Raw genomic sequence first — 26,744 nt, forward strand, 5'->3', positions numbered from 1 at the left:
GTCATATTTCTTTTAAGTCACATTTAATATATGCAGTATTTTCGTAACAGCTGAAGGTAACAATTATTTGATTGTGCTATGAAATGGCACTACATGCCTGAAAAATACATAATACAACCCCTTTAAGTTCTGACTACAGCATAATGTCATCTCTAGTGAAGTCATGCTGCTTCCAATATTTTAGGACGTAAAAAAATTCAATGACACAAACCTCAGAATTAAAAAAACAAAACAAGCAAACAAAAATAAAAAAAAAATAAAAACACTGCATATAGTCAACACTGCTATGGAATTTACACAAGATACCTTCAGACATCCCGAAAATGACCCAAAATGAACACATCCTGATCTCATGCTACACCACACAGAAGAGCTGATGAAGTCACTCACCTCAGCATGCTGAATCCCTGGATCAGCTCCAGCTGACTGCACAGTCCACTTTATGTTTAGTCCTGCTTCAAATGAAATTAATTATGTTAATATTTACAATTATTAGACCACTCACAAACTATTTCACTTTTATCCCAATGGGAATAAAAGTTCACCAAGGTAGATAACATGTAATTTGGCTAAAAAGGCTGATATCAATTCATCCTCCAAGGTCTGAGACAACACATTTTAACAGACTGCGTCGTTTCAGCTCACCCTTGTCTTCACCTCACTGGTCAAAGCTAAAAAACAGAAGTGAGATTGAAGAAGTTAAAATTTTAAGCAAAAGTGACTAAAGTGACTAGGATTAGAAAAGAGTACATCAAAGGGACATCCTAGACTGCGTTCGAGAAAATTTAATGAACCAGAATATAAAGCTGCTGCTTCTTTTATAAAGATTTGTATACATAGTGAGGGAGAACATGTAGACCCTTGATGGTATGAAGAAGCCAAAGGGAGAAGAAGAAACATGACATCTATAAGATTCTCCTACACTTACTTAAGTAGTGGAAGGTAAGGTTTAATGTTACAATGTTTGTAACATTAAATGTTTGTCAGGTATGTGCGTTTGTATTTTTGAAAATGAGAATTTGTTCTTAATCAACTTCCCTGGATAAATAAAATATAAAGTAAAATATTCAGCTCCTTAAAGCAAACTCCAACAATAAATGTTAGCTTTGCAAGTCCAGTTGCGAACAAATTGATGCAATTTTTGTCATGTGTTTGCATCAATGAGAGTCGATTTCAACACTTTAGATGAAGCGTGTAAGGGCCTTTATAAAAATTATGAAAAATTATCTGTCAGTGAAGCACATTACATCACAGTCCCACACCCTTCCTTGTCCGGTTACACATCCAAACCTCTCTACAGAAATTCCAGCCAGTGCACCACAAATATCAATGCTATTAGTCATGCTTTCTTTTTATTATATCCCTTTGTGTTATTATGATCTTGGGACAATCTTGTCAACTCCCACTGCTGAATAATTTCTAAAATATAGATATCTACGGTGTCCATTATTACTTCCATAATACAGTGCGCTGCTTTTTGACATCTATGTTCTTCTGCGCATGAGGGTCACTTTGGGGTCCTAAACCTTTCCCACAAATGTCTGATTGCAAAATTAAGCATCAAGACCTGCTGTGTGAACACAGGCCAAGACGACAGAGAACCTCTGGAAGACAGACCACTGCTTCTTAAAGACACCTTCCATCCAATGAAGCTTCAGTTATTGTGGAAAGAAAAATGAGCAAATATTTTTGACTCAAAAGCTAGTTAAGACATACTCCAAAAATACTTAGAGTTCTGAATATAAATTGTATCTTTTAGCCTCCACTTCTCAACTATACTGTATTTTACGTTGGTCTATCAAAATCCCAATGTAATACACTGATTATAACATAAACATAAACATGTGAAATGAGTGGTTTGGCAGGTGTTTGGATGTCAATCACATGCCAACCCACCAAAGTTAACTAATATCAGACAACCTTTCCATGTGAACAACTGACCATACACTTCGGTATGAAAAGAAACCCTGAACTACGTATGCTTAAAAGTAAAGAACTGAACTCTACTGTGACGTTGAAAATGCTGAAAAACAAAATGTTGACTCACTCTGAGGCATTAAAAAAAATTAACAGCTCCCTGCAAATGGGTGGCTTCCTTCCCCAGTTCCCCGTCTCCCCCATTTATTTCTCACCTCAATGGGAATGTGAATAATGGGGTCATTTTGCTCTCAGAGCCCAGACTGAACAGCATCAATTAAGCGCCACCTCTCAGACGTAAAGAGCAAATATAGGGCTGGATTTCCCAAAAGCACCTTGACTCTGTGAAGAACCTTTCTGCTGCCACCTCTGCTCGGGTTTTGATTAATTCAGTAGAAAATGCTCCTGGGGAAAGCTCTGGAGCTTTCGGTTAAACTTGTACCAAGCTGGACAGAGATTCATTTTACCCTGAAATCTTTGAGTAACCTAAAAAAATAACAAAAAGGGAGGGGTGGGGGGATATTTACCACCTTCCATGTTTTCTAATGGTTTTCTTCTGTTGCTCGGGCAGATTTGAGGAACCATAGCAAAGCTCAGTGAGAGGCCAACCACTGCAGCTTGATGGCTCCCGTCCTCCCTCCTCCTCTCCGTCAGCTCACACATCTATCCTTAACGTCTGACCCTGTCTGCTGCAATATTAAACAGAACTAAGCAGGACATGGGCTAAGGCACAAGAGAGTCTCTGTATCTTGGGAGAATCGACCTGTCAGTGGCTGTTCGCTCGCTCTTTGTGCTTCTGTGTGTGTATGTGTGCTTAAAAAAGTTTAAATATGGAAATAGCACTGGCAAAGGAATAGTGCAAAAGAACAAAAAGACAATTTAAATGTTTGGTGCCTGTCTGGGTTTTTGTAGGTGTTTATTTTCAGTTTAGTTAATTATTTTTTTCTGTCTGTTCATTTTCTGTGGCCACTTTGTGTGGTTTTGAATCACTGGGGCAGAAGAGGCTTGAGCTTATCCCACCAGTCAGCTGGTAAAAAGTGGGATACGCCCCAGAGAGGTCACCAGTCCATCACAGAGAGAGATGTTAAAGCTGCTGTCACAGTAGCTGCACTTTTTTAAATCATATAATTGGGCAAATTGAAATTACAAAAATAAATGTGTTCCATGAAAACACGGCAATTTCAAAAACACAAAAAAAGGTTTTTTGATAAAACGTTTTTGAGCTAGGAGAGGTGGTATTTCAGCCATATCAGAATTGACGTATTTTGCAAAACTGCAATGGAAACACTTATTTTGCATCACACAAGTCACAACATGATCAACAGTCGGATGTTACTACTTGCGAAAATGTCTAAAAAGACGACACAAAAACGTAGGAAAATGATTTTGTTGTTTTGTTGTTTTTTTTTTGGACAATGTGTGGCCAGCTCAAACCAGAGCTCTAGCAGCATCACACAGCTCATAAAAGGTTTGTCATTCCAATGTGTTGATTCCGTAGCTCTTCTGTAAAATTGCTGAATACAGTTTTCCCAAAATGCCACATACGTAGCTGCTTCCAAGTAAAAGGGGCTTGTCACTCCAAAGCCTGAATAAGACACTGACATCTCCTCTGATGGATGGTAGATGACGAACACTAGCGCCTTGGCTGAATTATGAATATATCTTATGTAACTGTTGACATGAGATATATTCTGCTGCTATGATTTTGAATGTCTTGTAGCATGATCAAGCTTATCCACGTCTTATTTTAATGTCATTTCTTATTTAATGGAAACCCCCCAGTTGCGAAATTATGTTTTTTTTTACATTAGCAGAACATAGACAAAGATTTGTGCAAATTTGTAACGGAGGCACAGCTAAGCCCCTTTCACACTGCACAGTTGGACCCGGCTCGACCCGGGTTGGCCCGGCTTCCATGCGGGAAGTTCTCTACTGTTTCCTGTAAGGACATTGGTGTATCTCGGAGAGCAGTTTACGGGGGTCTAGACATTAAGAAATATTGTGTTTTTTGGTGGAACATGAAGTTCTGTTTCTTTGTGAAATGTACATCACTTATGACAGAAAACTGTGTATTGTGGTTGAGGGGTTTTATGACATTAAAGTGACGTCTTTGTGTCTTTTCTCATTCTTAATAAACAGTTTATGGGTGCTGCTAAGAGATAGTCGGAAAACAAGATTACAATGGTGTGAAATGACTCTGATGAAACTAAGCAGTTTTATGGGTAAGTGTTAAACTCAGCTGTTTAAAGTTGATGAATGTTGTAAGACTGCTGATCCAAGGTCTTCAGAAAGCTCTTCAAAATGCCAAAATAATTTAAGTTATTGATTACTTATTGTTTAGAGGCTTCAGTAGCGGAATTGCTACACTATTCATATAAGGTGTGGAGATTATCTTGCCTTCCAACTTAAATTTTAGGTATGGTCTTTAAATTTATTTAGCTTAAGGTGTATTCTTTTTTTTATGTGTTACATCAATAGGTTGTAATAAAAGACGATCAGGTAAACTTCAACACACTCACTGCTGCTTTTGAGTCAATCAACATCTAGCCAAGCTCATTGTTTAGTTCTGCTCTTTTAAAGGAAATCAAGGAAATGAAGAGCACAATAATCTTTCAGAGTGCATTGTGTAGAAGGTAAAAACCAGATAGGAATGGGTGAAACAAAGGAAAATATCTTCCATGCATGCAGACATCATATACCCCTCAGTAAGTAGGTGCATTCAGACGTCTGTTCATGTGAGTTAGCACATAAACGGGACATTATGTGAGTAAGGAGGAAAACGTAAACTTGACGAGATCAAGATTAAATAATTAATGAGGACTCCTTATGAAACTTGTATTTTTTTCCCTCTATATAATGCGTTAAACTGCACACAAGCATTCTAATTTTGCCAGACGGACGTGTATTTCTCTCTCGCTCCCCAGCAGCTTCTGTTAAATCAATGCTGCAGCAGTGGTCGGGCAGAAATGCAGAACGATGCAGAGGGAAGAGTTTCCCCGGGGGACATCCCCGCCTCCTGCTCTCTCTGAGATTTCTGTCTGCTTTTCTCAACCAAACGTACATGTTTTAATTATCAGGCAGTTAATAAATAATTCCAAAGCCACTAGGGTGCTTCTAAAAATATCCCCACAGCTAAATAATGGATTCTTTTGACCCCTCTCTTCATTGTCACTTAGTCTGAATGTGTGCGTCTGTGGCCCGAGTGAGAGACAAAAGGAAAAATATGAGAAAAAATGGAAATGATTTCTTCTACAGTTCCTCATCCTTGTTCTGTCATAGAGTTTATACATACTTTTTTTTATCTCATAATCCCAAATTTATCCATGTTTCCTATTTTTAAATAGAAATACAAAGTTTTGATGATGATGTTCTTATGAAGGATTTTGATACAGACTCAACCAAAAATATTATGAACTAAAGTGTACAAAAAGAACTAATGTGGCAGAGCTAGTCCAACATTGTGCAGGCACAAGCAGAAGCATACCAAAAGAAATTTTGTCAGATGAAGATGTTACACATGGATGCAATAAACAGGAAGTAGAGGATGCAAACCACCATGGATCACTGCTGCTGCGTTGATTTAACAGCTCTCAGACCTGGAAGTTTGGACTTGGGACTTTTTCAGAGCTTTGCAAAATTATTGAAAATGAAAAAAATTCTCACCCATCAGTAAATGGAAGTGTCCTCACAAAATGTGTCCCCTGTAAGTATCTTTCTTCTCATTCAGTTGATGAAAGAGATATAAGGGAGGAAAGTGCAAAACCAATATTCATTTGGTAAACTGTCTGGAGTTTCCACACATCAAGACTTCACCATTATTTCTGGACAGTAATCAACATTTATTTAAGGTTGTATCATTGTATCAAAATGTCAAAAACACACAACACATTTACACTTAGAGAAAGGAGGAGAGAAAGGCTGTAACGACGTATCAAAAGAGGCAGAAATCAGTGCCAAGTGAGCCGGTGAACCCTGGCAGCAAAGCATCTTGTAAAGAGCGCCGTCAGCAATCTACGGTCTCAAAAGAATCCCCCTCCTTCCCTCCATCATCACAATACACACAAACACACTACACCATAATAAAAGCTCAACATATTAGCAAGGAGGGCGTCCATTAGCTGGATGCCGAACATTGAGCCGAGGTCCAGACACAGAGGCAGATAGAAAGGGTAGACCCCAGATAGCTTCACGACTTTATGGCGATCTCTTAATGCACTTGTGTTCACACCTTTATATTCTATTCCAAAGATCTGTGTTGGACTTTGAACTCAACAAGAAGCTTCTGAAGTAGTCCAAAACGTCCAAAGGAAATTAACGTAAAGGACTTTTTATAATTTAACAGCTTAATTTTTTTTGTCATGTATATGTAATGAATCTGGTAACTCACTCGTTTTTTGCTAACAAAACATATGTTTATGCCAACCTGCATCTCCAAGTATATATATCTTACTTAGAAGACATTGAACTTGTCACCAGTGAGTTGGGGGCGTGGTCAGTACCAGTTTATTTGGATTTAAAGTGACAGTGGTCCTACAACAGCTCATTCAGTTTGGACTCATAACAGGCAGAACTTGATCAGACTAAGACCTCATGATCCAAGAAGGATTTTGTTAAAAAAAAAAAAATGTAATGAGCAGATTTGTATAGGCCATAGACCTATCCTAACCCTATTTAAGAGCACATAATGGGTCGCTTTTAACAAATATCACCTTGTAAACAAAATGACCTTTATCTTTTAAAAATCTGCAAAATGTAAAAGTAGCTTTTAAATTATTTCAAGCTTCTTTTTAACAGCATTTCCTGTTTAAGTTCTTTTCTGCTACAGTCATTGCAAGTCATTTCTCCTCGTCTGGTCTGACACAGTGAACATGTTAGGAATAACAGTAATGTAGGCTGAAGCTGGCCCGGCCCAGACCCTACGAAAAGGCCGCCTTGGATGGCGTCACAGCGAACATGGAGTCAAGATGCCGAGCAGAAGTAGTGTGTAACCCTCCTTCACGCTCACACACACACATAGCACACTCGCTGTATTTTTAGAAGTGTTACATAATATTTGTGACGTTTTGTTTTAAGAAAAAAAAAATGTGTGAAGACATTTAGATGAAACAGTCTGGCAAAAAGTTTTATGTAACCAGTCTATAAATATCATTGAGATGTTATAAATAAATTAACTCGGTCATTTAGCTTAGCGGGACACCAAGCCTATGTTTCCGACTGTTTTTTTTTTTTTTTGGTTTAGGAAAATGACTGGAAAAAATGAGAAAGAAAGAAGTCATATCGGAGCTAAATTCTCTAAATACACATTTGTTTCCTTTTGGCCCTTTTATTCTTCAGCTCTTCTTCCTCGCTGCCTTTCAATCCACCTTTTGTGTTCAGTCCCTCTGCTTGCGGCCTTTGCAGTTCCTTCCTCCAAGTTCAGGACGCAGTTATCTTGAGTAGCAGGAGGAGGGGGAAACCCCCTTCCAGCTTCAAAGGTTTTTTATTCTTGGGTAGAGGGAAAGTGGAGGTTATTTTTAGAACTGTGATGCCCATTTGAATATTTTGAGGAGGAGAAAAAAAAAACAGAAAGCACAGGAGAGACCGTATCAGATGGCCGTTCTCACAACCAAACCAGCAAGATTTTATAACCCCATCATTCTATAGACAGAGTTATGAATTTGAGCAGCGTGGCTCATCTCAAATATCACAGACCTAATATTATTATTTAGTTTTGCTTTACGCAACCCAAATGCTAAAGTATCTCTAAAAGTGAAACCACTTTAATGTGATGACTCTCATTTTGCAATACTGTCATAAATTCACAGCAAATCACTTTTACAGTAAGGATGGATTCACACCAGCCCTGTCTGGTCCAATTTCATCAAAGGGCAGATCGTTTTGTCTGGAAAGTCTGGTTCGTTTGGGAAGGTGTGAATAGACAATTGGACTCCGATGAGGACCAAAAAAGCAATGCATTCTGGGTAAAAACAACCAACCAAAATGCAATTCCTGCACTAGTAGAAGAAATGACATGTGGTCTTTACCAATGACAAAACTGAAATCTTACAACCACTAAAATTTGACATAACTCATTCTTGCTTACATTTTTGTAAAGGGGGAAGTTGCCCGCAGTGTCTTTTTCAGAGGTTTTTGTGTCGATTCCTTCAGTGGTTTTTGGTGCAATGACACCACAGGCCTGGAGGGGAACAGGTTTTTCCAAAGGGTTTGGTTGGTTTGACACAGGGCAGTGTGAAAGAGAACCACAACAGCTGAAAATGTAACAGATGTGCAAGTTTGGTCCCCAGTGGAACCAAGTCTACCAGGTGTGAAAATACCCTGAGACTTAAACCGTTGTAAAGCTAATCTTTTAATCTCAACTTTGTGCTCTTGACAAGAAACCAGGATACTAAGCTCTAATTGGGTCTTTTTCACCCAACTCTGAGTGAATACAAGACAAAATGGTATTTTAAACATTTTGAAAGTGCTGTCAGTGTTTTGACAGAGTCAAGACACTCATAAGCAAAGTCTAGCCATAGGTAGGGTTTATGGTGAGGGAGTGGGAGTACGTGAAGTAGGTAAGTCATTTCTGAAAATCATTTGTACAACGCTGCACATAAAGCAGAGGTTTTAAAAATAACCACATTTGAAAATCTTTTTGCAAACCTGTTTATCCCACCAAAGAAAAAGCAGATATACAAAAGCAGCAGAAGATATTTACGTTATGATATAATGTTTCTACCTCATCAAAAATATATCTGGGGTGTTGCTGTGATTCTTTCATGCATGTTTGAGAAATCATTTAATCTCCATGGCAACCATTCAGCTGTACAAAACACATGGGTGGACCTAGCCCTGCCTTTGAGATGCAGCTCCTCCTCAGAGCTGCAGTTTCCAAGCTCCCACCTTACAGAGCAACCCTCCCCTGTGACTGCCCCACTCAGCTCCTTCAAACTAGCCAAAAACAATTAGCAAACACCTGATGAAACTATGCATCTGCTGAGCTCTTTATAGGAGATACTTCTCAGTGAAATGCTGGTAAAAATGTTGTTAAAAGGTTAATAGAGGAGCCATATTGTGATGACTTTCTGAAGATGGAGTGAAAGAGCAGGAGTTTTTAAAGACACAGAGGCCCAATTTCAAGGCATTAAATTACAAAGTCAAATTTCTTTTAAGTCAAACTTGATATGAAGCATTTTATAAAGCACCTGAAGGTAACATAGTTACTTGATCGTGCTATAAAATGGCACTATGTGCCTGGAAAACACATCATACTTCCCCTTTCAAATCAGTTTTTGCTGTAATATGTGTTCTGTGTTTAGATCTTTGTAAAACAACAATACTCAAATGCATTTTAGAATAAGTCTGTAATGTAATAAAATGAAAAATAAATAGATGTGTGAATACTTTCTGGTGGTGCTGTAGTTATGATTATCAGTGTGAACATTCTGAGTGTTGCCATTTTAACATTCTGTAATGCAACTGTAATTACTTTAGATTTGAGTATTAGTGCAGACAGAGACCCTGGATATCTCCCCGCTCTCTCAGTGTTATTTGCACTCATGAACACATGTAATTTCAGCGTCTACAGCTTGGACTAATTGAACGCCATAAATAACTGCTACCACAATGGGAAATAACCGGTAAATGAGTTGCCATCAGACTGAAACATTTAAACCACCAACCCCATTTTTGTGCGTGCATGCGTGTGTATGTGTGTGTGTGGTTTTCGAACACTAGAAACTTTGGATGAGCTTGACACCAGGAGGAGGCACATCCATCAAAAATCCATAAAACATGTTACCTGATGCTCATTACCGCGCTAATGATTTTATCTTCACCCATCATGGCTAATATCCCGCATAAAGGTCATAAAAAGGAGCTAATAACATGATGATTTCCCATGATAATGGCTTCCTTTGCTCTCCCCCTCTCTCATTACTTACTGTATTATTGTTGTTTTATTCACTCATTACAATCCTATTGTCAGAGCAGCAGGCGCAGTTTGAAATGGTGTACATCCCAGCCTAAAATAGGACTCCTTGTGTTTGCATGTTTACACAGAGAGGTGGTGACTAATCTCATATCCTCCTTCATCTGTTGCCATGAGTTCGCCGCCCACCATTTTCTCATAATGGCTTGCCAGTATGTTTAAAAAAAAAAAAAAAACAGGTTCAGTGGAGTGGGAATCACCAATATTAGATAGTAGAGGCGTATGATTAATCAACTTCGCTTTTATAGTCAGAATTCCCACCTATAGGATACACAGACAGGTTTGAAGATACGCTCGCAGAAGAAAAAATATCTGAATTAATGTCCCTCAGGAAACAACACTTCAACCACCTGCTTTCTGCAGACATCAAGAAGTTTCTGACATAATTCTGGGTGAATACCTGCACTCTCTTCTGATCAAAAATAGTAGAGCTGGTTTAACTCGCTTGGTTTCATTTCATAGACTGCACTGCTAAGAGTAGTCCACAAATTTTAAGTTGAAATCTGGTCCGTATGAGAAGCTTTACCCATTCCAAGACTATCGTTACCTGCCTTTCTATTTCCCACATAATTGTGCAAATTGGAATTTCAAAAATAAATTTGCTTAACAGACACACGCCAATATCTGTATTTTACATAACTGCGAAGGGAATACTTTTTTTGCATCACACGAGTCAGATGATCAATAACCGGTTTCTACTTCTGATGGAAAAGATGGAAGCAACAGGCAGTGGTAGGAGGAGGATGGCGCAGCATGTTTTTAATGACTCATCACATGAATAAGAGTAGTCACATGATTTTATTTGTGTTTCTTATTTAATGGAAACACTGCAATTGCGAAACTGCATTTTTTGGACTTTAACAATGTTTGTGTCCAGAATATGTGGGGTCTGCAGAGATGTTATCTCCCCTTTCCTTGACCCTGCCCTTGAATAGAGGAAAGATCAGCTCTGGTGATCCTCTCTGCAGATCTGACTGTTGGTTACAGTATTTTCCTGTCCTGTTTGAGGATGAACCAAACCACACCTTGATGGTCAAACAAAACACGTTTTGAATAATGGAAGACCAGCAGCTCCTGTGCTGATGGTCACAGCACAGGACCAGCAGCACTCAAACTGTACATCTTGAGTACAACACAGGTTGTACTCCCCGAATTGTCACAGGAAGTCCAATCTCTGCTGGGCCTTCTTCTGAACACTGTCTATGTGTGAGGAGAAGACCATCTGAGATCCTGAGATAGGACAGTTCCTTAGGAACCTGAAGTGACCCACTGTGGACACAGTGTATTTGAGGATGATGAGGGCAGGTAGTGCTGTCTGGAGGACTACCATCATCTCTATCTGCTGATGTTGCTAAAAAATAAGATATTGGAACAAAGTTCTGTTCAACACATTGGGTCTTTGGGTGACCTTCCAGTGTATTTAAATTGTCTCGGAAACCAGAGCTCTGGGCTAGGACTGACATCATCACCAAGTTAAGCTAGTCCAGTTGCAGGTTGGACAGCATTGATCAATTTTGTTTTGGTGCTAGGCACAACTAATCAACAAAGCTATGATACTGTCCTTCGAATTGCATATATTCCACCAATAAGGGACATTCTCACAAATTAAGGTTGTACAATGTGTGGGGTTAAAATAATAATAACATAACTACAAATAAATTAGCGTGGTCAAAACCAGCTCCTTGTTCTATGCTGTGCCTCATCCGGAGTGTCTGGACTCTCAGTTATTAAGAAACGATTCCTTCCTGGGGATGTGGACTCTGTTTAGGTTTGAAATTTTACCCAATTGCTAACGTTTGCCTGTGGCGTATGCAACATGCCAGTTCAATGAAATTGCCTGTGCTGTAAACAACCATCCTCCACTATGAAGAGAGAAGTGCTGATATGAACAAGATGGCTGTTATTGTTGATTCAATATTTGGAAGCGTTGCCGACATGGACTGGATGTTTTTGTTCACTTCCTCCACGGCAATTGCTAAAACTACAGGAAGAATACTATTCGAAACAGCTGAGCTCCACACATCAACCATTAAAGGGGAGGGAAGCATTAAACCACTGACTTGGCTAAATTTGAGTTACTTTTTGTGTGCATCACAAAAGGTACTGCCTGTGGGAAAACACTTCACTGCTCTGAAAGGAACATCTACTGTGCATGTCCCATCTCTCCATGTACCCACTGCTTTACTTACAGCCCTCCTAAGGCACACAGCGATGACTGCTAGTTAAACAGTGTTGGTGAGGACAGAATAAGGCAAAATCAGCTCCCTTGGTGACGCACACTTTGATGAATGAGCAGGTGCAAAGTATGGATTTCCCTCTCTGTTGTAGCGTTGAGAATGCATACATTCATTTCCCTGAAGGCCTAAACAGTGTGTGCTGTCAACACTTTGATTCTGCATGTGATCTATTTCTGTTTTTCACGCCGTAAGACTTCCTGCATCATTCCTTTTCTTTTTCCTGCTGACCTGTGTGCTGCCTCCTGCTAGCCAATGGTTATAATGGGTATATGTTCAGAAAAATGTGTTAATAGAGATGTTACCACTGGCAAAAACACTGAAGAAGACAACAAATAGTAATAGTATGGTGGTTTTTCTTTGTTTTTGTTGAACAATGTCCTGCTGGCTCCACCAGAGCTCTCACAGCATCACAATGTTCATAAAAACGTTGTGTGTTATTCCAATGAGTTTATTTCATAGCACTTCTGTAAAACTGGTAACTACAATTTCCCCAAAACACATAGCTGCTCCTAAGAATAAGGGACTTGTCACTCCAAAGTCTGAATAAGACGCCGATGTTTCCTCTGATGGATGGTAGATGATGGACGCTACTGACATGGTTGGATAATAAATATGTCTCATATGGTTTTTTACATCCATCGCTGCCATGATTTTTAATGACTTATTGCGTGATCAAGCTTAACGTGTGATTTTAATTTGAGGTCTTATTTAATGGAAACACTACACTTGCAAAATTGTGTTTTTTCAACATTAGCAGAAAATAGACAAAAATTTGTGCACAGTTGTAATTCTTGTTCCCACTTTGACGTAGGACATGTTCTCTCTCATTTCCCTGCTCAGGAGTGTGCCTGGTGCTGGGTTGCATGATCTTCCCTGACGGCTGGGATGCGGAAGTGATCCGGGATATGTGTGGGGAGCATTCAGGGAAATACTCTCTGGGTGACTGCTCAGTACGCTGGGCCTACATGCTGGCCATTATGGGCATCCTGGACGCCCTCATTCTCTCCTTCCTGGCCTTCGTCCTGGGAAACCGGCAGACAGACTTCTATCTGGATGATCTGCAGACAGACAACAAAGGTGAGTAAAGGTAGACTCAAACATAAGAATTCAGTTTTCCTCAACAGTCTTTGTATTTTATTAACAAATTGAGTTCAGCACGCGCATAAATAAAACACTGTGTGTGGTTGTTTGCTGGCAGAAATGAGTGACGAAAGAAATCATAACAGTTGTGAAAGATTTCTGTGATCCAGGAAAGAGACAATGAAAAAATGAAAGAAAGGAAAAACATGCTCTGTACAATGGCTGAACATAAATGTAGAGTAAACGTAGATCAACATGCTGACGTTAGTTGTATTTGCAGGTCATACAACCTTATTTCTTATGAGGAAGAAGAGAGACATTATATTTACTTGGAAAAATTCAATGAACCTAGAGGTTGGTTTCATCAAAAGTCTTACTTTCAAAATATATAGATGTACTTTGAAAATCAAGAAATTTATGAAAATGCAGAATTGGACATTTATATGATCGTCATTGAAAGAGTGTTTGAAAACTATTTTTTGGGTGCAACCAACTTTTTGAAAATGTGTGAAATAAGAGTCATAGGGATTCTGGGGAAAGACAAACCTAACAGTGTCAACACATTGGTGATATGAAAGTATAATAATAAGATCTGCATTATTTCACATATATACATCAATGCAGTCAGTGTATAAAGCTCTTGTAAAATATTCTCCCTGCTTAACTAAATTGATTTCTGTCTTGATAAATCTAATGACACCAGGATCCCATTAAAACTTTTAAGTCCTGTCCTTTAGGCTGGTTTTGAATTGCTTTGCTGGAATTTTACTTGGATTTCAGATAGAATCTAGTCTTATTTAAAGTTATACAAATTACCTAATTCAATATACCCTTCATGCATTTGACGATTTAAAGATAACTAACCTACAGTGTAATTTATACATTTAGTAACAAATTTCACAAGGTAAGGTGCTTTTAAATCTGCACTCCTAGTGTTTTAGGTTAAAAAAAAAGTAGCTGAAAAGGTAAAATTGTCCAACTTTTCTAATTTTTTGACCCTAAACTGAGCCCATTACCATTACCAGGAGTGAGATTTGCTTGGTTTAGAATGAATACACTTCAATCTGACCTCTGTATATCCAGCCAAATTGCTCTCAGTGCTGAATCTAAGAGTGAGGGAGAGTCCTCTGGGAGCTTTCTGACAGTTTGCATGATATTGCATCAGGGCAGGCCAATCACATTGTTCTATGTGCTCTAAGAAGAAAGGGGAAGAGGAGGAAAGGAAGAGCGCTGGTGGAAGGGCACAGGCAGGAGATATTATTTTTGAACAATAAAAGTCTTCTTATATAAGGATTTTGTGTTTGATCTGACTCCAAAAACCCAAAGTGCATCATCACAAAACAAAGATCAGCGTTTAAAAAAAAAAAAAAGGGAGAGGGTGGATGGGGAGAAAAAAATCCTTGACATGAGACATAGTAATTGGTGAGAGGAAAGCAAAACAGTAAAAAAGGAGGGAGAGGAAGAGTCAGAATCTAGTGACATAAGATGTCTCGGTTTTTCTGATGATCTATCTTCATGATGGTTTCCATGGTAACTGAGATATTCCGGAGCGTGGGCGTGTCTTTCTGTTCTTATCTGATTAACCTCACTGACGGTTTCTATGAGTTTACACATAAAACGCCCACCAATCCCAGCACTATATCAACTGCATATGGTTTGTTCACAAATTTCTTTCCTGAAACACAAAAATTTCCTCTATGTACAATCAATAAATAACTGAAGCTTAGCCAAGAAGTCATTTTTTTTATTTTAGCAGAAATAAATCCTTAGACTTTCACTGTCCACTAGTCCAAGATTCAGATTGCTTATAAATGCCTTTCAGGCATGGACGGTTCTAGACGGGGGCCACCAGGGTGCCAGTTCCCCTGTACTAAAAAGATAATACTATAATGATGATATGACCTGGCACAGAAACCGTAACATATTTGTCCAATTTAATTTCTTACCTTCACAGTTTTACTTTAATAATGAATTAAAAATTTATATGTTGGACCTCCAGCTGTACTGAGAGATTGAGACAGTTTTCATTAGAAGTCTCTTCGGAGTCGCAAGTGGTTCTTTGGTTCAATTAATATATTAAGCAATCAAATATTTCCCTTCTTTTTTGTTTAATTTAATTCCTCAGGTAAATTTGGTCAGAACCGCAACAGCTTTCAAATATAAAAGATTAAACACATGACACTTGTGCCATTCTAGAAACTGTGTTTGGTTTGCATAAAACACAGTTTGTGCTAAATTAAACACACAATGTAATGAGACCTAAAACACAGTTATGCTAACCAAGTTTTAGATTAAATTTAGTGCTTCTGAATTATTTCATACTATGGGATTGGGTTCTGGATATGAGCTAGCATAGTAAATTAGATTTTCAAAACACAATTGACTTAAAATCTAGAATAAAAGCTTCTTTGACTTTGAGAGTCATTTTGCATTTAAATGAGAATACAAAAAATGAAATGGAAAACATAATATAAACAACTAAATTTGAATATAGAATCACTAACCTTGACTCAGAAAAGGAAACAGCTTTTTGTTGCAATAAATCTTATACTGAATTTAATTTCCTTACATATGGCCTCTTATTTTTCCAACTCTTGTCCCAATCCAATAAACAATACCAAAACAAGAGTCAATAGCAGAACAGGCAGTTTGATTATAACTGCAAAATAAATGAAGCACACAAATATAGTTTAACACACAATGTGAAGAGACAAAAAAATAGCTTGCTACCATTTTCTTGCTGAAACTGTGAATGTTGAATGTAGCTGTTGCTAGCCCATGCTAACAACTTAGCTTTGATGAGGCTAATGTTATTTCTGCTAAAAAAGAAAAAAATCAAAGTCAGCAGTTAAATTGACATTATTAGAATTTAATCAGACCTTCAGTTCAGGGACGTCTGATCAGCTTGTTATGGCCTCCAAAATGGCCGTCTCTGAGGACTGATGATGACCCTTTACATCTCTTTTCTTACCCAAAAAATACATCCGGCCCAATGCTTGTTTACAACTACCCAATATTTGGGTTGAATTAATAATTTAGCAATTCTTGTTTTTCATTTCCTATTGAAATGTAAAATATAATTCAATCTATGATAAAGGCAGCTCTTGAAATATCTGAAACAGACTTCAAACTGAATTGAAATATTATGGATTAAAAAGTGGATAACTTTACCTTCACAATTTAATTGTAGGTAATTCACAAAATATTTCCATGTGAAAGCATATGTACACACGGGTCAAATATAGTCTCAAATTAAAGCAGTCTTTGCCCCCAGTCAGAGGATGACCTAAATGCTTTACACATACTTATGTAAGTAAATTATTTTTGTTTTTTTGCAAAACTGTGCAATTCCTTCTCATTGTGTGTTGTAGTATGTAAGCTAGTTTTTCATTCTCTCTCTTTGCAGATTTTGCTGTTTCGAGGGTAAGTTGATCTGCAATACACATTTGATGTGAGAAGATTGAAGAATATGCTTGAAATAAAACAAGTCTGTGGGTATATGGAATAACTTTGTATGTTGACAGTACATAGAGGGTTTTTTGTTTTCGGTCCTGCTTCCCTCTGCGACGGCCCAAAATAACTCAAGCACAACAATAGATAAAATAAGAATCTGCTTATCCATCTCTCACTTGATCACACTATTACTTCTGGACCTCAGTTCCCACTCAGGTCCATCCAGCCTGAGAACCTCTTTCCACAGGTTCAGAGTGATCTGAAAAAGAAGGAAAGTGTGCTGGAAGTTTCTTGTGGCTAAGTGAAAGTCTTTATAATTGCTCAGAGACAAGCACCTTTCATGCCTAGAGTTTTTCCTATGCTACCACCTGGTGTCTGTCTGTTGCGTAAGGAGTGTTGGGTTACTGCTGGTGTCCACCAGTTCATGGTTTCTCCAGGATGTCACATTGGTAACAGAAGCTCAAAACTTGGCCTATTTGGATTCCATATCCCAACCTCACACAATACCTTTGTAGTGAGGTTAAAGTGGCTTGAAGTTGGTAACACTAAACAGAAATCCTGGGTGAACTATGGATGAGGTATTTTGGTGTAGGGTGTGTCCAAATAAATAAATATAAATTACTAAATACATCTTGTATTACTTGTAATTTCCAATGATATTGTAAGTGTTATTACATATACAAATGGTGTTAGTTGTTGTGGTTTCTCAACAAATTTCTTAAAATTGTTGAGAAACCAACTCATTTCTCAAATGTGTTGGTTTCTCAACAAATTTGAGAAACCAATTCAAATTTTAGTTTGAACTGAAAATTTTTTAGTTAGTTTTTTTTAGCTTAGTTTTAGTTTTTTTTTTCTCTTTCCGCAGGTTTAGAGGGATACTTTAAGGATATATGCTTCACTTTATGCTTCTTTCTCTCCTCTACTCCTGTCTCCTTTCCTTTTAAACCTTTTCCATACCTTTCTCCCTTTCCTTTCTCCATTCTTCTTCATCTATGTGCCCATAACAAGTCTGTGAAAGTAAATCTGCTGGGCCACACCTTGACACTCACACATTAATTCTGAGGCCCACACTGCCAGACAGGTCATGTTAAAAAAAGAAAAACGATAGCATATGTCCAAATTCAGGGGCTGCATCCTTCAAAGGCCCTGCTATACTGCAGACATAATTTTAATACAGAATGACTGTTAAATCTACTTGATAAATTGTCATCTAATATGTTGTATTTTCAAAAGCAGATTAGTGATGTGTCTTCTGTCTTATCTTTTCTCACAGATTGAGGTACGAGACAGAAGAGAGCCTCGGTATGGAGTGCAACGTCTTCACTGAGGGCAACAACGGCACTGAACAACTTCTGTTTATCTTTCTCTTCTCTATCTCTCCGCCTTCTGTTCTTCTTTCCTATCCAATGATCAGGATATCACCCAATTTCAATGCAGACACCGCGTGTAGATAAAAAAAAAATTCAACTACAACAAACACGAGGATAAACTATATTTTGAAAAAAAAATACAAGGTTGTACAGTGCATTTAACACTCAACTTTCTCAACAAATACCTTTATGATGAAAAATATTTACTGTATTTAAAGTCTTGAGTTTTTTTGTGTGAGAACTCCGATCCCTAAGATGAAGAACCATAATGTCCGTTTTACAGTTCTTTATTTAAAGTGTCGCTATTTACTGACTTTGAGTTTGTGTGGTGTGTACATTCAAAGCATCAAACAACAGATAAGTGGTACTCCTCGCACAGTTACAGAGTCAAGACTCGCAATATACCAGAAGGTTCCATTACTACACATGTAAAAAAAAAAAAAACTACAGGGACTCATATGGCTCTTCATCTGAGGACTTTTAAATGTGAAGAATTTAAAGGAGTACCCCATTGCAGCTTTACAGAATTTAACATCTCTGGGAGATTCTCTACTGTACATACTAAACAATGTAAATTACATAACTGCTGACGCGAACAGCCGACGACAAAACCTCATCTGACTCCGAAGCATTCGAGTATAGTATTTCTACCCTCCGTTTCAGTGTTCCTCGTGCTGGAAGGGCATCTGAGTATACGTTCGGATTTGCTGTGCTCCTGCAATTCCCCACTACTGATTTAGTGGGATCACACAGATGGGAATAACACAGATATCATAGCTGGAAGATCCACAGAGAAGCAGAGCACCGTGACTCGGAATAATTGTGTTTGATCACCTTTTCTTTTTTTTCTTTTTTTTTGAGGGGGAAAGAAAGAGACACTTCTCCTGCGTCAACATGGCCTCAAAAGAAGCTGCTTATTGTAGATTTCCACCCTCTAGTATGTTGTAGATTTTACCGTTGACTTTAGCTGCAGCTGTCATGTAGAAAAACATTTTATTTGTGTTTCACTTGTTTGTGCCATCTCACAGCCCCCTCTCTTCAGTGTGCAGTTTACTCCAGTTTACGGTTCCAGCATACAGTGATCAGTTTACGCTACAGATGTCTCAAGACTGTGTGCATTTGACTGCTAGTGCTGGCCCCTAGTGCTGCGTTAAGGTGATGTCACGTATGCCTCTTTAAAACAGAAAATTCCAGGTGGGACAACCATCTGCTATAAAACAAGTTTAAAATTTAAGTAATAAAAAAAGCTAGTGCGAGAAAAAGACAAAGGTAGACACTTCCTGAAATACAAGCATTTTTAACACTTCAGTGTAGTTCTTCATTAATAAGGAAAAAAGGTGAATGAGTGAATGTGCTAAACTTGATTTTAAATTTTAATGCAATTACTAAAGCGATAGCTTGGATTTTTTTTAAAGTGAAGTGCTGTGAAGTAATCAGTTGTATACTTAAAGTAAGAAAATTAGAGTTTATTTGAATATCTCTTTATTGTAGAAATGCTTCTAGGCCATAGATTCCTTTGATGTAATTAATTTCCCCCTTAAATTGTTCCATATTTGGAAAGAAAAGGCATTTTATGGCTGAGCATCAGAGCTCTATATGTGGGTTACGCCATGAAAAACTAGCCAAATCCTTCATGGTAAGGGCATAAAGATTATTTTGCTACTGCCTGCAGTTCAGCGTCCATGAAAAACTTAAGTCTGAACAATAGGACATACAGTGTATTTGTAGCTTACCAATTTAAAACAAAGACCTCAACAACAACAATAGTCTTGTAAGTCCTTATTAAACTGGATGCCAGCTTGGTCAGACACTGCTGAGGGATTGCATCTGATTCCTCAACTAGCCATTGTTACCAGTCAGCCAGTGTGGTTGTATTGGTCATCCTGGCATTAACGGGACGTCCTGGCTGATCCTACAGGTGCTTGCACTGCTGGCAGACCCTTACGTCCTCTCCACTCGCAGATTCTAGAGGTATTTTCTGATAAAGCCGCCTCTGGAGTAGCCTGGTAAAAACCAGCAAAACCAGCCCCTTGTTCTACCCTTCATCTCCCTCAGAGGGTCTGGACTCTCATCTGTTGAGAAACGATTGTTTCCTGGAAGCTATGGACTCTGTTGAAGTTTTAATTTTACCCAACTGCTAACGTTTGGCTGTGACATGTGTAATGTGCCAGTTCTACGCTATGAAGCTTACCGGAAATTACCTTCTCTGTAACCAACCGTTCTCCACTGTGAAGAGAGAAATGCCGTACTGTTAATGCTAATTCAATATTTGGGTTAGGATTAGTTAGTTAGTTGCTAAAGCTACAGCCAGACTACAATTCTAAAACAGCACAGAAAATCAATGTTATCATTCACAACTTCTTCGCTGTTTGGCCTGGCAGAAAATCTACCGGAGCTGTAAGCGAGATCTGAATTTAGCAGAATAGCGCAAGAAAGGAATGACTGGGATAACTCTGGAGGAAAGCATTGACATTTTGGAAGGTAGAATTTGATCCCTGAGATTGGAGATTTTCACTGGTTTTTAAATAGCATTTTGATATCTCTCTTCTCTGAGATTACCTTTAACGATGACAAGCCTTGGTTTTCCAGTGAGGGTCATGCTGCCCTACACCATAACACTGCCTCCATCAGAAACAGATTGGCTTTGGTAGCATAGAGAACATTATCATGAGTGTGACGCAGGTACTCAACTCTACAACAGTTTAGGGGAAAAACACATACTTAGCAATATAAGATTCAACGCCAAGAAGCATTATTTTAAAAAAAAGCAATGATCAAACATAAATCTTCTTAGTAACTAACATGTTTAGTCCATTACCTGCTGTAGACATTACATTCTATCGCAAATAGTTCTTAGAGAAATGAAGAACTTATCTGAGCCACTGAAGGCTTGCAGCTAGCCTGGCAGATTAGCCTTAGATAACTTTAACCATTAAAAACAACAAAACAAATTAGTGGGATGCAAAGCTGCAATAGAGGACATTAAATGATACAGTTTCACAAGGTACCATTCTCATTTTTTTTCACCTAAGCAATGTGTTTCTGCACTAACGTTACATTGGTTGAGGTCATTGGATGAGACAATCGGACTTGTCAACTCTTAACAGGGTCATTTCAGCAACTTTATCAAAGAATGTGGTTCTTGACTTACAGGTTTAAAAGTGATTTGGAAATGATCCCATTGAGATGGATACTTTGCCAAAGTAACTTTAGCACAGCCAGAGATGTTGTTTGGCTACGAAACAAGAAATAAACATTACTGACTTCTGAATATGTACCAGTTAATATCTTCTAATGTAGCACCATATCACATGGTATTAAGATTTTCAGGTTGAGGTTTTTTATTTATTTTATTTCTAAAATTAGCTAGAGTGGGTGAAGACCTTTCTCAATAGCTGTTGGCTTTCCACTGCTAACTGCTGTTATATGACATCTAAGGTAACAAACTGATAACTTACAGAAGCTCACAGATTCAAGCTATCGCCTCATGGGGGAAAAAATACATTTTAACACAACATTTAGGCAAATGCTGATAAATTAGCTCATTTTAAACATTTTGCATCAAGTCCTGTTGTTCTCCCATAACCTTTATTTATGAACATTAGTGAAACACAAGATGGTATTAAAGTGACAAAGTAAAAATTCCACTCCCTCATTTTTAAACTTTTTACTTAATGATCATTTTTCAACACTCCCATTTTTTCCAAGTTATTTAGATTCAGAAAACCTGCTAGAAATGACTCATTTTCAGCTCATCAGGGCAAGTGTTTGTGAGAACAACACATTAAATGCTACCTATGCTTCCATTAATAAACATGTCACCCACAATAGCAGTGTGAACTTCAAACTGTGGAGGCTATGATGCCAGAACAGAGCTGAAGAGGCAAATCCAAATAAACTGTTTTAACTTTCCTAAAAGAGTGTTAGCTACTCACATGACATTGGAAATGAAGTAGGAAATATTCAAAATGGTTTTGAACACAAAATCATCTTAGAGTGTGTCAAACCGGCTGCAGATTTTACGTAGTGCATGGTTATGACATTTCTACCTTAAGAGAAATTTCCAGATTTTTATCTTTAGTTTTGCATTTGGCTGTGAACTTAAAGCTTTAAAAAAATCTTTGATGTGAATGTGTGCTTACCTTCCTGTTAGTAACGGTCATGAGCTGGTATGAGACCCTCATGGTGTTTGAACCTTGAAGGAAAAAAAAGTCATGCATTACACATAATTGAAAAATAATGTAGCTTTTATTTAACACAGAAACAATGTATTCTACCATTCAAAAAAAACTAATTGATTATTAAAGTTAGAATAATTATCCATTACTTTTATTCATTATTTTGAATTTATAGAAGAATATAAATGCAAAAAGCTGATATTACCTGGTTATTTAGTAAGGATATCAAACTGGATAGAGACATAAAAGATATTCAAATCATAGCTCACTAACTGAAGTTTAAAACAGATTAATAGGACTGACTGGAGAAACTCCGTTAGGTTCAAGCTGTACGTACTGGCAACATTTCTAAACAACCAGGTCTGTCTTTTCTGTTGTTACAAAGACAAAGTGTACTGGGCTTTCTTTGGCTCAGGAGTGTGCAGTAACAGGTGGGGAAGGGGGAGTGTTGTGCAATTCTATTCTCCATACAGCCAGACTAAACTTACATCAGTCTGGTAGTTTCTCAGCCTTAAACTTTTAACACCAGTGTAATGAAACATGTTAGTAGTTTGTGAAACTCCCAAATCACAGGTTGGTTCTCCTGCTGAATCAGCAGTAGATGTGGTTTCAAATGTTGAACTTTTCTGAAATCTAGAATACATGTTGAACTTAAGGAATACAAGCAAATGGCGTTGTTTTTTTTTGTTTTTTTACTTTCATTTTTTCCTGAAAGTCCATTTGATGGGAATATTGATTCTTTAGAACCTTTGAGCTTATTGGTCTGGAATTTGCTAAAAAAAAAAAAAAATCCCCAAAGACCTGCAGACCACACACTGTCCTCTGGGATAACTGCCAGATATTTCCTGAGTTATCCATGTAGCTGTGACATTAAACTAGTTGTTACCCTCACTAATAGATGTGAACATAAACATGATTTCACATCCTGGTCCAGAGACTTGATGGGTTCCGAATGATCAGTTTACACAAGAACAAAGGAGGTACGGTAGTTTGTTAGTGTTCATCAAATGAATTTGTTGTAATTTGAACAGAAAGGTATTACCTGCTTTACATTACTAACTGCTACTAAGAGCATTGTTTTCTTTTGTCAAAGATCAATTACTGTACCTGCTGGCCAAATGATGGGTTCTTTATGCTTTAGCTGCTTCACATTTCTCTGCTGTTTGCTGTGGTTCTGGTGACTAGCAGGATTCTGCCATGACAAACTGTGGTTGCACAATATGACAAAGCAGTCTGCTGTAATCCAGGGCACCATGGGGGATTTTTATCCCTCTCAGAGGAACCCTTCAGGCTGACACACTGTAACTGAAACTCCCAAAGCTTGGCTTAAGTCATGACAGGAATAAAATTAGCTGTATGCATGGATAATTGTTTTATATGAGAAACTGACTTACTGTGCCCAAGTAAAGAAAAGGTACAATCATACCATAAACCCTCCTAAGTAGATAAATGAATTTCACCGAGCTGTCAAATATTGACCTGATGGTTTACACATTGGGCCAAATCACAAACAGAGAACAGCCTCCATAAACTATCCTTTTACTGTTATAACTAACTTTAATCAATGTCATGAGTTGTTAAGAAAGCATTCTTTATTGTTTTTTTCAGTAAGGTTTTGAAGGGTGTGTATGAGCAGTCAATGTCTCACTGGCAGTAGATAGTGGTTTGAGAAATTCATGATTGGAGAATATTTGCAGACTTCCCAAAAATTGCAACATCTGTGAAAATGTTTAGAATAAACCACTCAACATTTCAGAGTTATTAGCTTAGTGCCACTCAGTTAAGTATTGGAATAGCAGTCATCTTATTTAGCCAAAAGCAAAAAAAAAACCCTTCTTCTTTTCAAAGATGGTGTAATCTAGAGGTGTGAAAGTGTTTAATAAACTACTCCAAAATGTTTGGAGTGGGCTTAGTGTCATTCAGCTAAGTAAATAGGCAATTACTTCGCGGTTGGCTTGGCTAGCCAAAAAAAAAAAAAGTTCCAATTTTCTTTTCGAAGGTGGCCCTAATCCTCTTCTGTACTTAGAGGTGTGAAGGTGCTTAATAAACCAAAAACAGGGAGTTAGTTACTTGCATAAACTTGCATTCATTTCCTACTCAACATCCTGTCATGAGACTGACCACTCTGACCACTGTCTACTCCAGTTAAGACGTCTGAAAACTGTAGTTCATACATTCACTGTGGGGAAAGTCCAAAACTCAGATTTTTCTCTCATGAAGAATTTCAATCAACCTTTAAAAGTTGACTAATTTATAAATGAAAGACAAGATGCCTACCGACTGAACCAACTGGGTATCGTTTCACTTGGTTTATTTGCAGTGGATTCCAGTGCATTCCTTTACTATACATAGATTAAGCAGATAGCTAGATGTACAGTGTCTTTTTAGAATGGTAGCTAGCTAATTCTCAGGAAGCTGTGTACTAAGTACTGTATTAAAGGCTCATTATGGAAATTACAAACAAAACAAGTCAAAAATAAGAGTGACTTGATGAGGTCATCATTTAAATGATGAGTTGCTTCGCTCTGGCTCTTTTGATGAAGTGTAGACTAGATTAGCACTGATGATGTTTTTCTTTCTGGGCCTTTAAGACAATATGATAACAGCCCTTATGCTGAATCTAATGATGCTGTCTATGGAGGCTCTGCACAGACCCCTGGCCTGTCTATCCACTGTCGTAGTGTAAAAGTGCTGGGCCCTCATTCAAGAGACATTTATTTCTGTTTTACCTTGAATTATCTGTGCAAACATAAAAAAAAAACAGACAAACATTTGCAGTGAATCTCAACAATTTGGTAAAGAAGAATACTCATATTTGCTTTTGATGTTTGTTTAGTTATCTGAGCAGAATTCGTTTACTGTTCCATACAAAGAGCTGCGTTAAGCAGTCAGTCATGTTTCTCACACATTGTAGCGTGCATCTGTCATTTGTTTTGGGAGGGGTTTTTCACAGGCCCAGGACATAATTTCATAACACATTAACGGTTAGAATATAAAGAAAACATAGCCCTGAGGCCTAAGTGGTCATGTGAGGCTTACAAGAATCAGTACCTGTACGATCGTCATTCTGGTCTTTTTTCTGGGTACTTTGGTTCCTGAGGACTTGACAATGAACCTATGGAAAAAACAAGAACCTTAAAAAGGAACTGAAAATACCTTAACCCTGATGAGCACATATTTGTACCACTCCAGGTGCCTCTAAGAACTCTTGAATTAATTCTGATGTGGTGCAGAACCAGCAAAACAAGTAGTGACACGGTAGTTTTTTTTCTACTACAGACTCACTCAGACTGAGCTCTGAAACTAGATGGGTCATTTGTAGATTTGAGGTCAATTCAGTTTCAAACCATGAAATTAAGACGAAGTTGAATTAATTACCTTACTTTGTGGAGACATTTTGATTTATAAAACATAGGAGTAAAAAACATATATTTTTATTTTCAATTTTCAATTGGACTCCAAAGCTGAATTCGCCTCAGTCTAGAACTGTGGGATCATTTAATGATGTGAAAAAGATTGAAAGGGTGTTAAGAGTCAGTGAGAAGTCATTTCTGATTTCTAGCTACAAACGAAATGTTTGTGGATTATGTAAATGTTATGGACATGTCAATGATTTATCATCTTTTTATCATGCAATATCATATATAAAGATGTATTGTGTGGGGCGGGACAGATTGGGAACAAAAGAAAAAAAAAGAATAATGTTCAGTGACTTATGTTATTCTAGTTGACTTTCTGTTAACTCCTGAAATGCAGATGTTGCCAAAATACCATAAACGATCATGTGTTACCATGAGAGGAAAAAAAAGAAAAAAGAATCAGTTTTGCTTTTGTACAACAAAATAATGATATACAGATATTTGTCATGTGTTTCTGATGAGATCTTTGTTTTTATGTGTTTATCACAGACTCTTCTGTTCTGTTACGGTTTTACTTTCAAAATATTTAGGTATGAAATATGACGGTTCCTTGGTCTTATGAGGCCTAAAAACCCTTGATTCAGTTTGGACTCACTAACGGGCCGCTGCTTTTTGAGTTCTCAATGCCCAAAAAGTTTGAAAACTATAAAAGGAATGAGAAGTCTGTTTCTCAAGTTGCTTGATCGTGTACGAGTGCAGAGCCTCAAACGGGCCTGTCGCTCGCCACAGTTCAGGGTGACATACTGATTTTGATTTGAAACTTATGTCTAATTCCTATTTGTGAATAGTATTCAACCTCACAGTGATGAAAAATTCTGTTATTAAAACACATTTTGAAAAAGGTAAATAAAGATATTTTACATTCAAAATCAGTTGTGAAGGATTTATTGAAGGTTAAAAGCTAATAACTTTGATAGGAAGTGGCAGCAGGGCACAGGAGAGAAACTCGGACATCCTGTTACTCGGCCACACCCTTCGCCTTAGTTTGGGGAATCCAAAGGCGTTCGATCATCAGAACTTACACAGAGTTTCCCATCTTTCCTGGGGTCTTCTACTGAAGAAGGTAAACCAAGCCACCTGAACTGTATCCTTTTTATGTGGAAGAGCAGAAAGTTAACTCC

The 26,744-nt window shown here is 37.8% G+C and overlaps 1 protein-coding gene across 1 annotated transcript in view; it reads left to right on the forward strand.

Annotated features, from left to right (window-relative positions):
* Nucleotides 1-26,744, forward strand: part of LOC106915447 (LHFPL tetraspan subfamily member 3 protein-like) — a 46,805-nt gene that overhangs the window by 7,850 nt on the left and 12,211 nt on the right. Inside the window, exon 2 of the mRNA XM_088007487.1 lies at nucleotides 12,964-13,200. Coding sequence (XP_087863613.1) covers nucleotides 12,964-13,200 — 237 coding nt within the window. The remainder of the gene's footprint in view (nucleotides 1-12,963; nucleotides 13,201-26,744) is intronic.

This window comes from Poecilia mexicana, unplaced genomic scaffold, assembly GCF_051168715.1.
Source record: "Poecilia mexicana isolate PSO_F unplaced genomic scaffold, ASM5116871v1 scaffold_7, whole genome shotgun sequence".
Taxonomy (NCBI): Eukaryota; Metazoa; Chordata; class Actinopteri; order Cyprinodontiformes; family Poeciliidae; genus Poecilia; species Poecilia mexicana.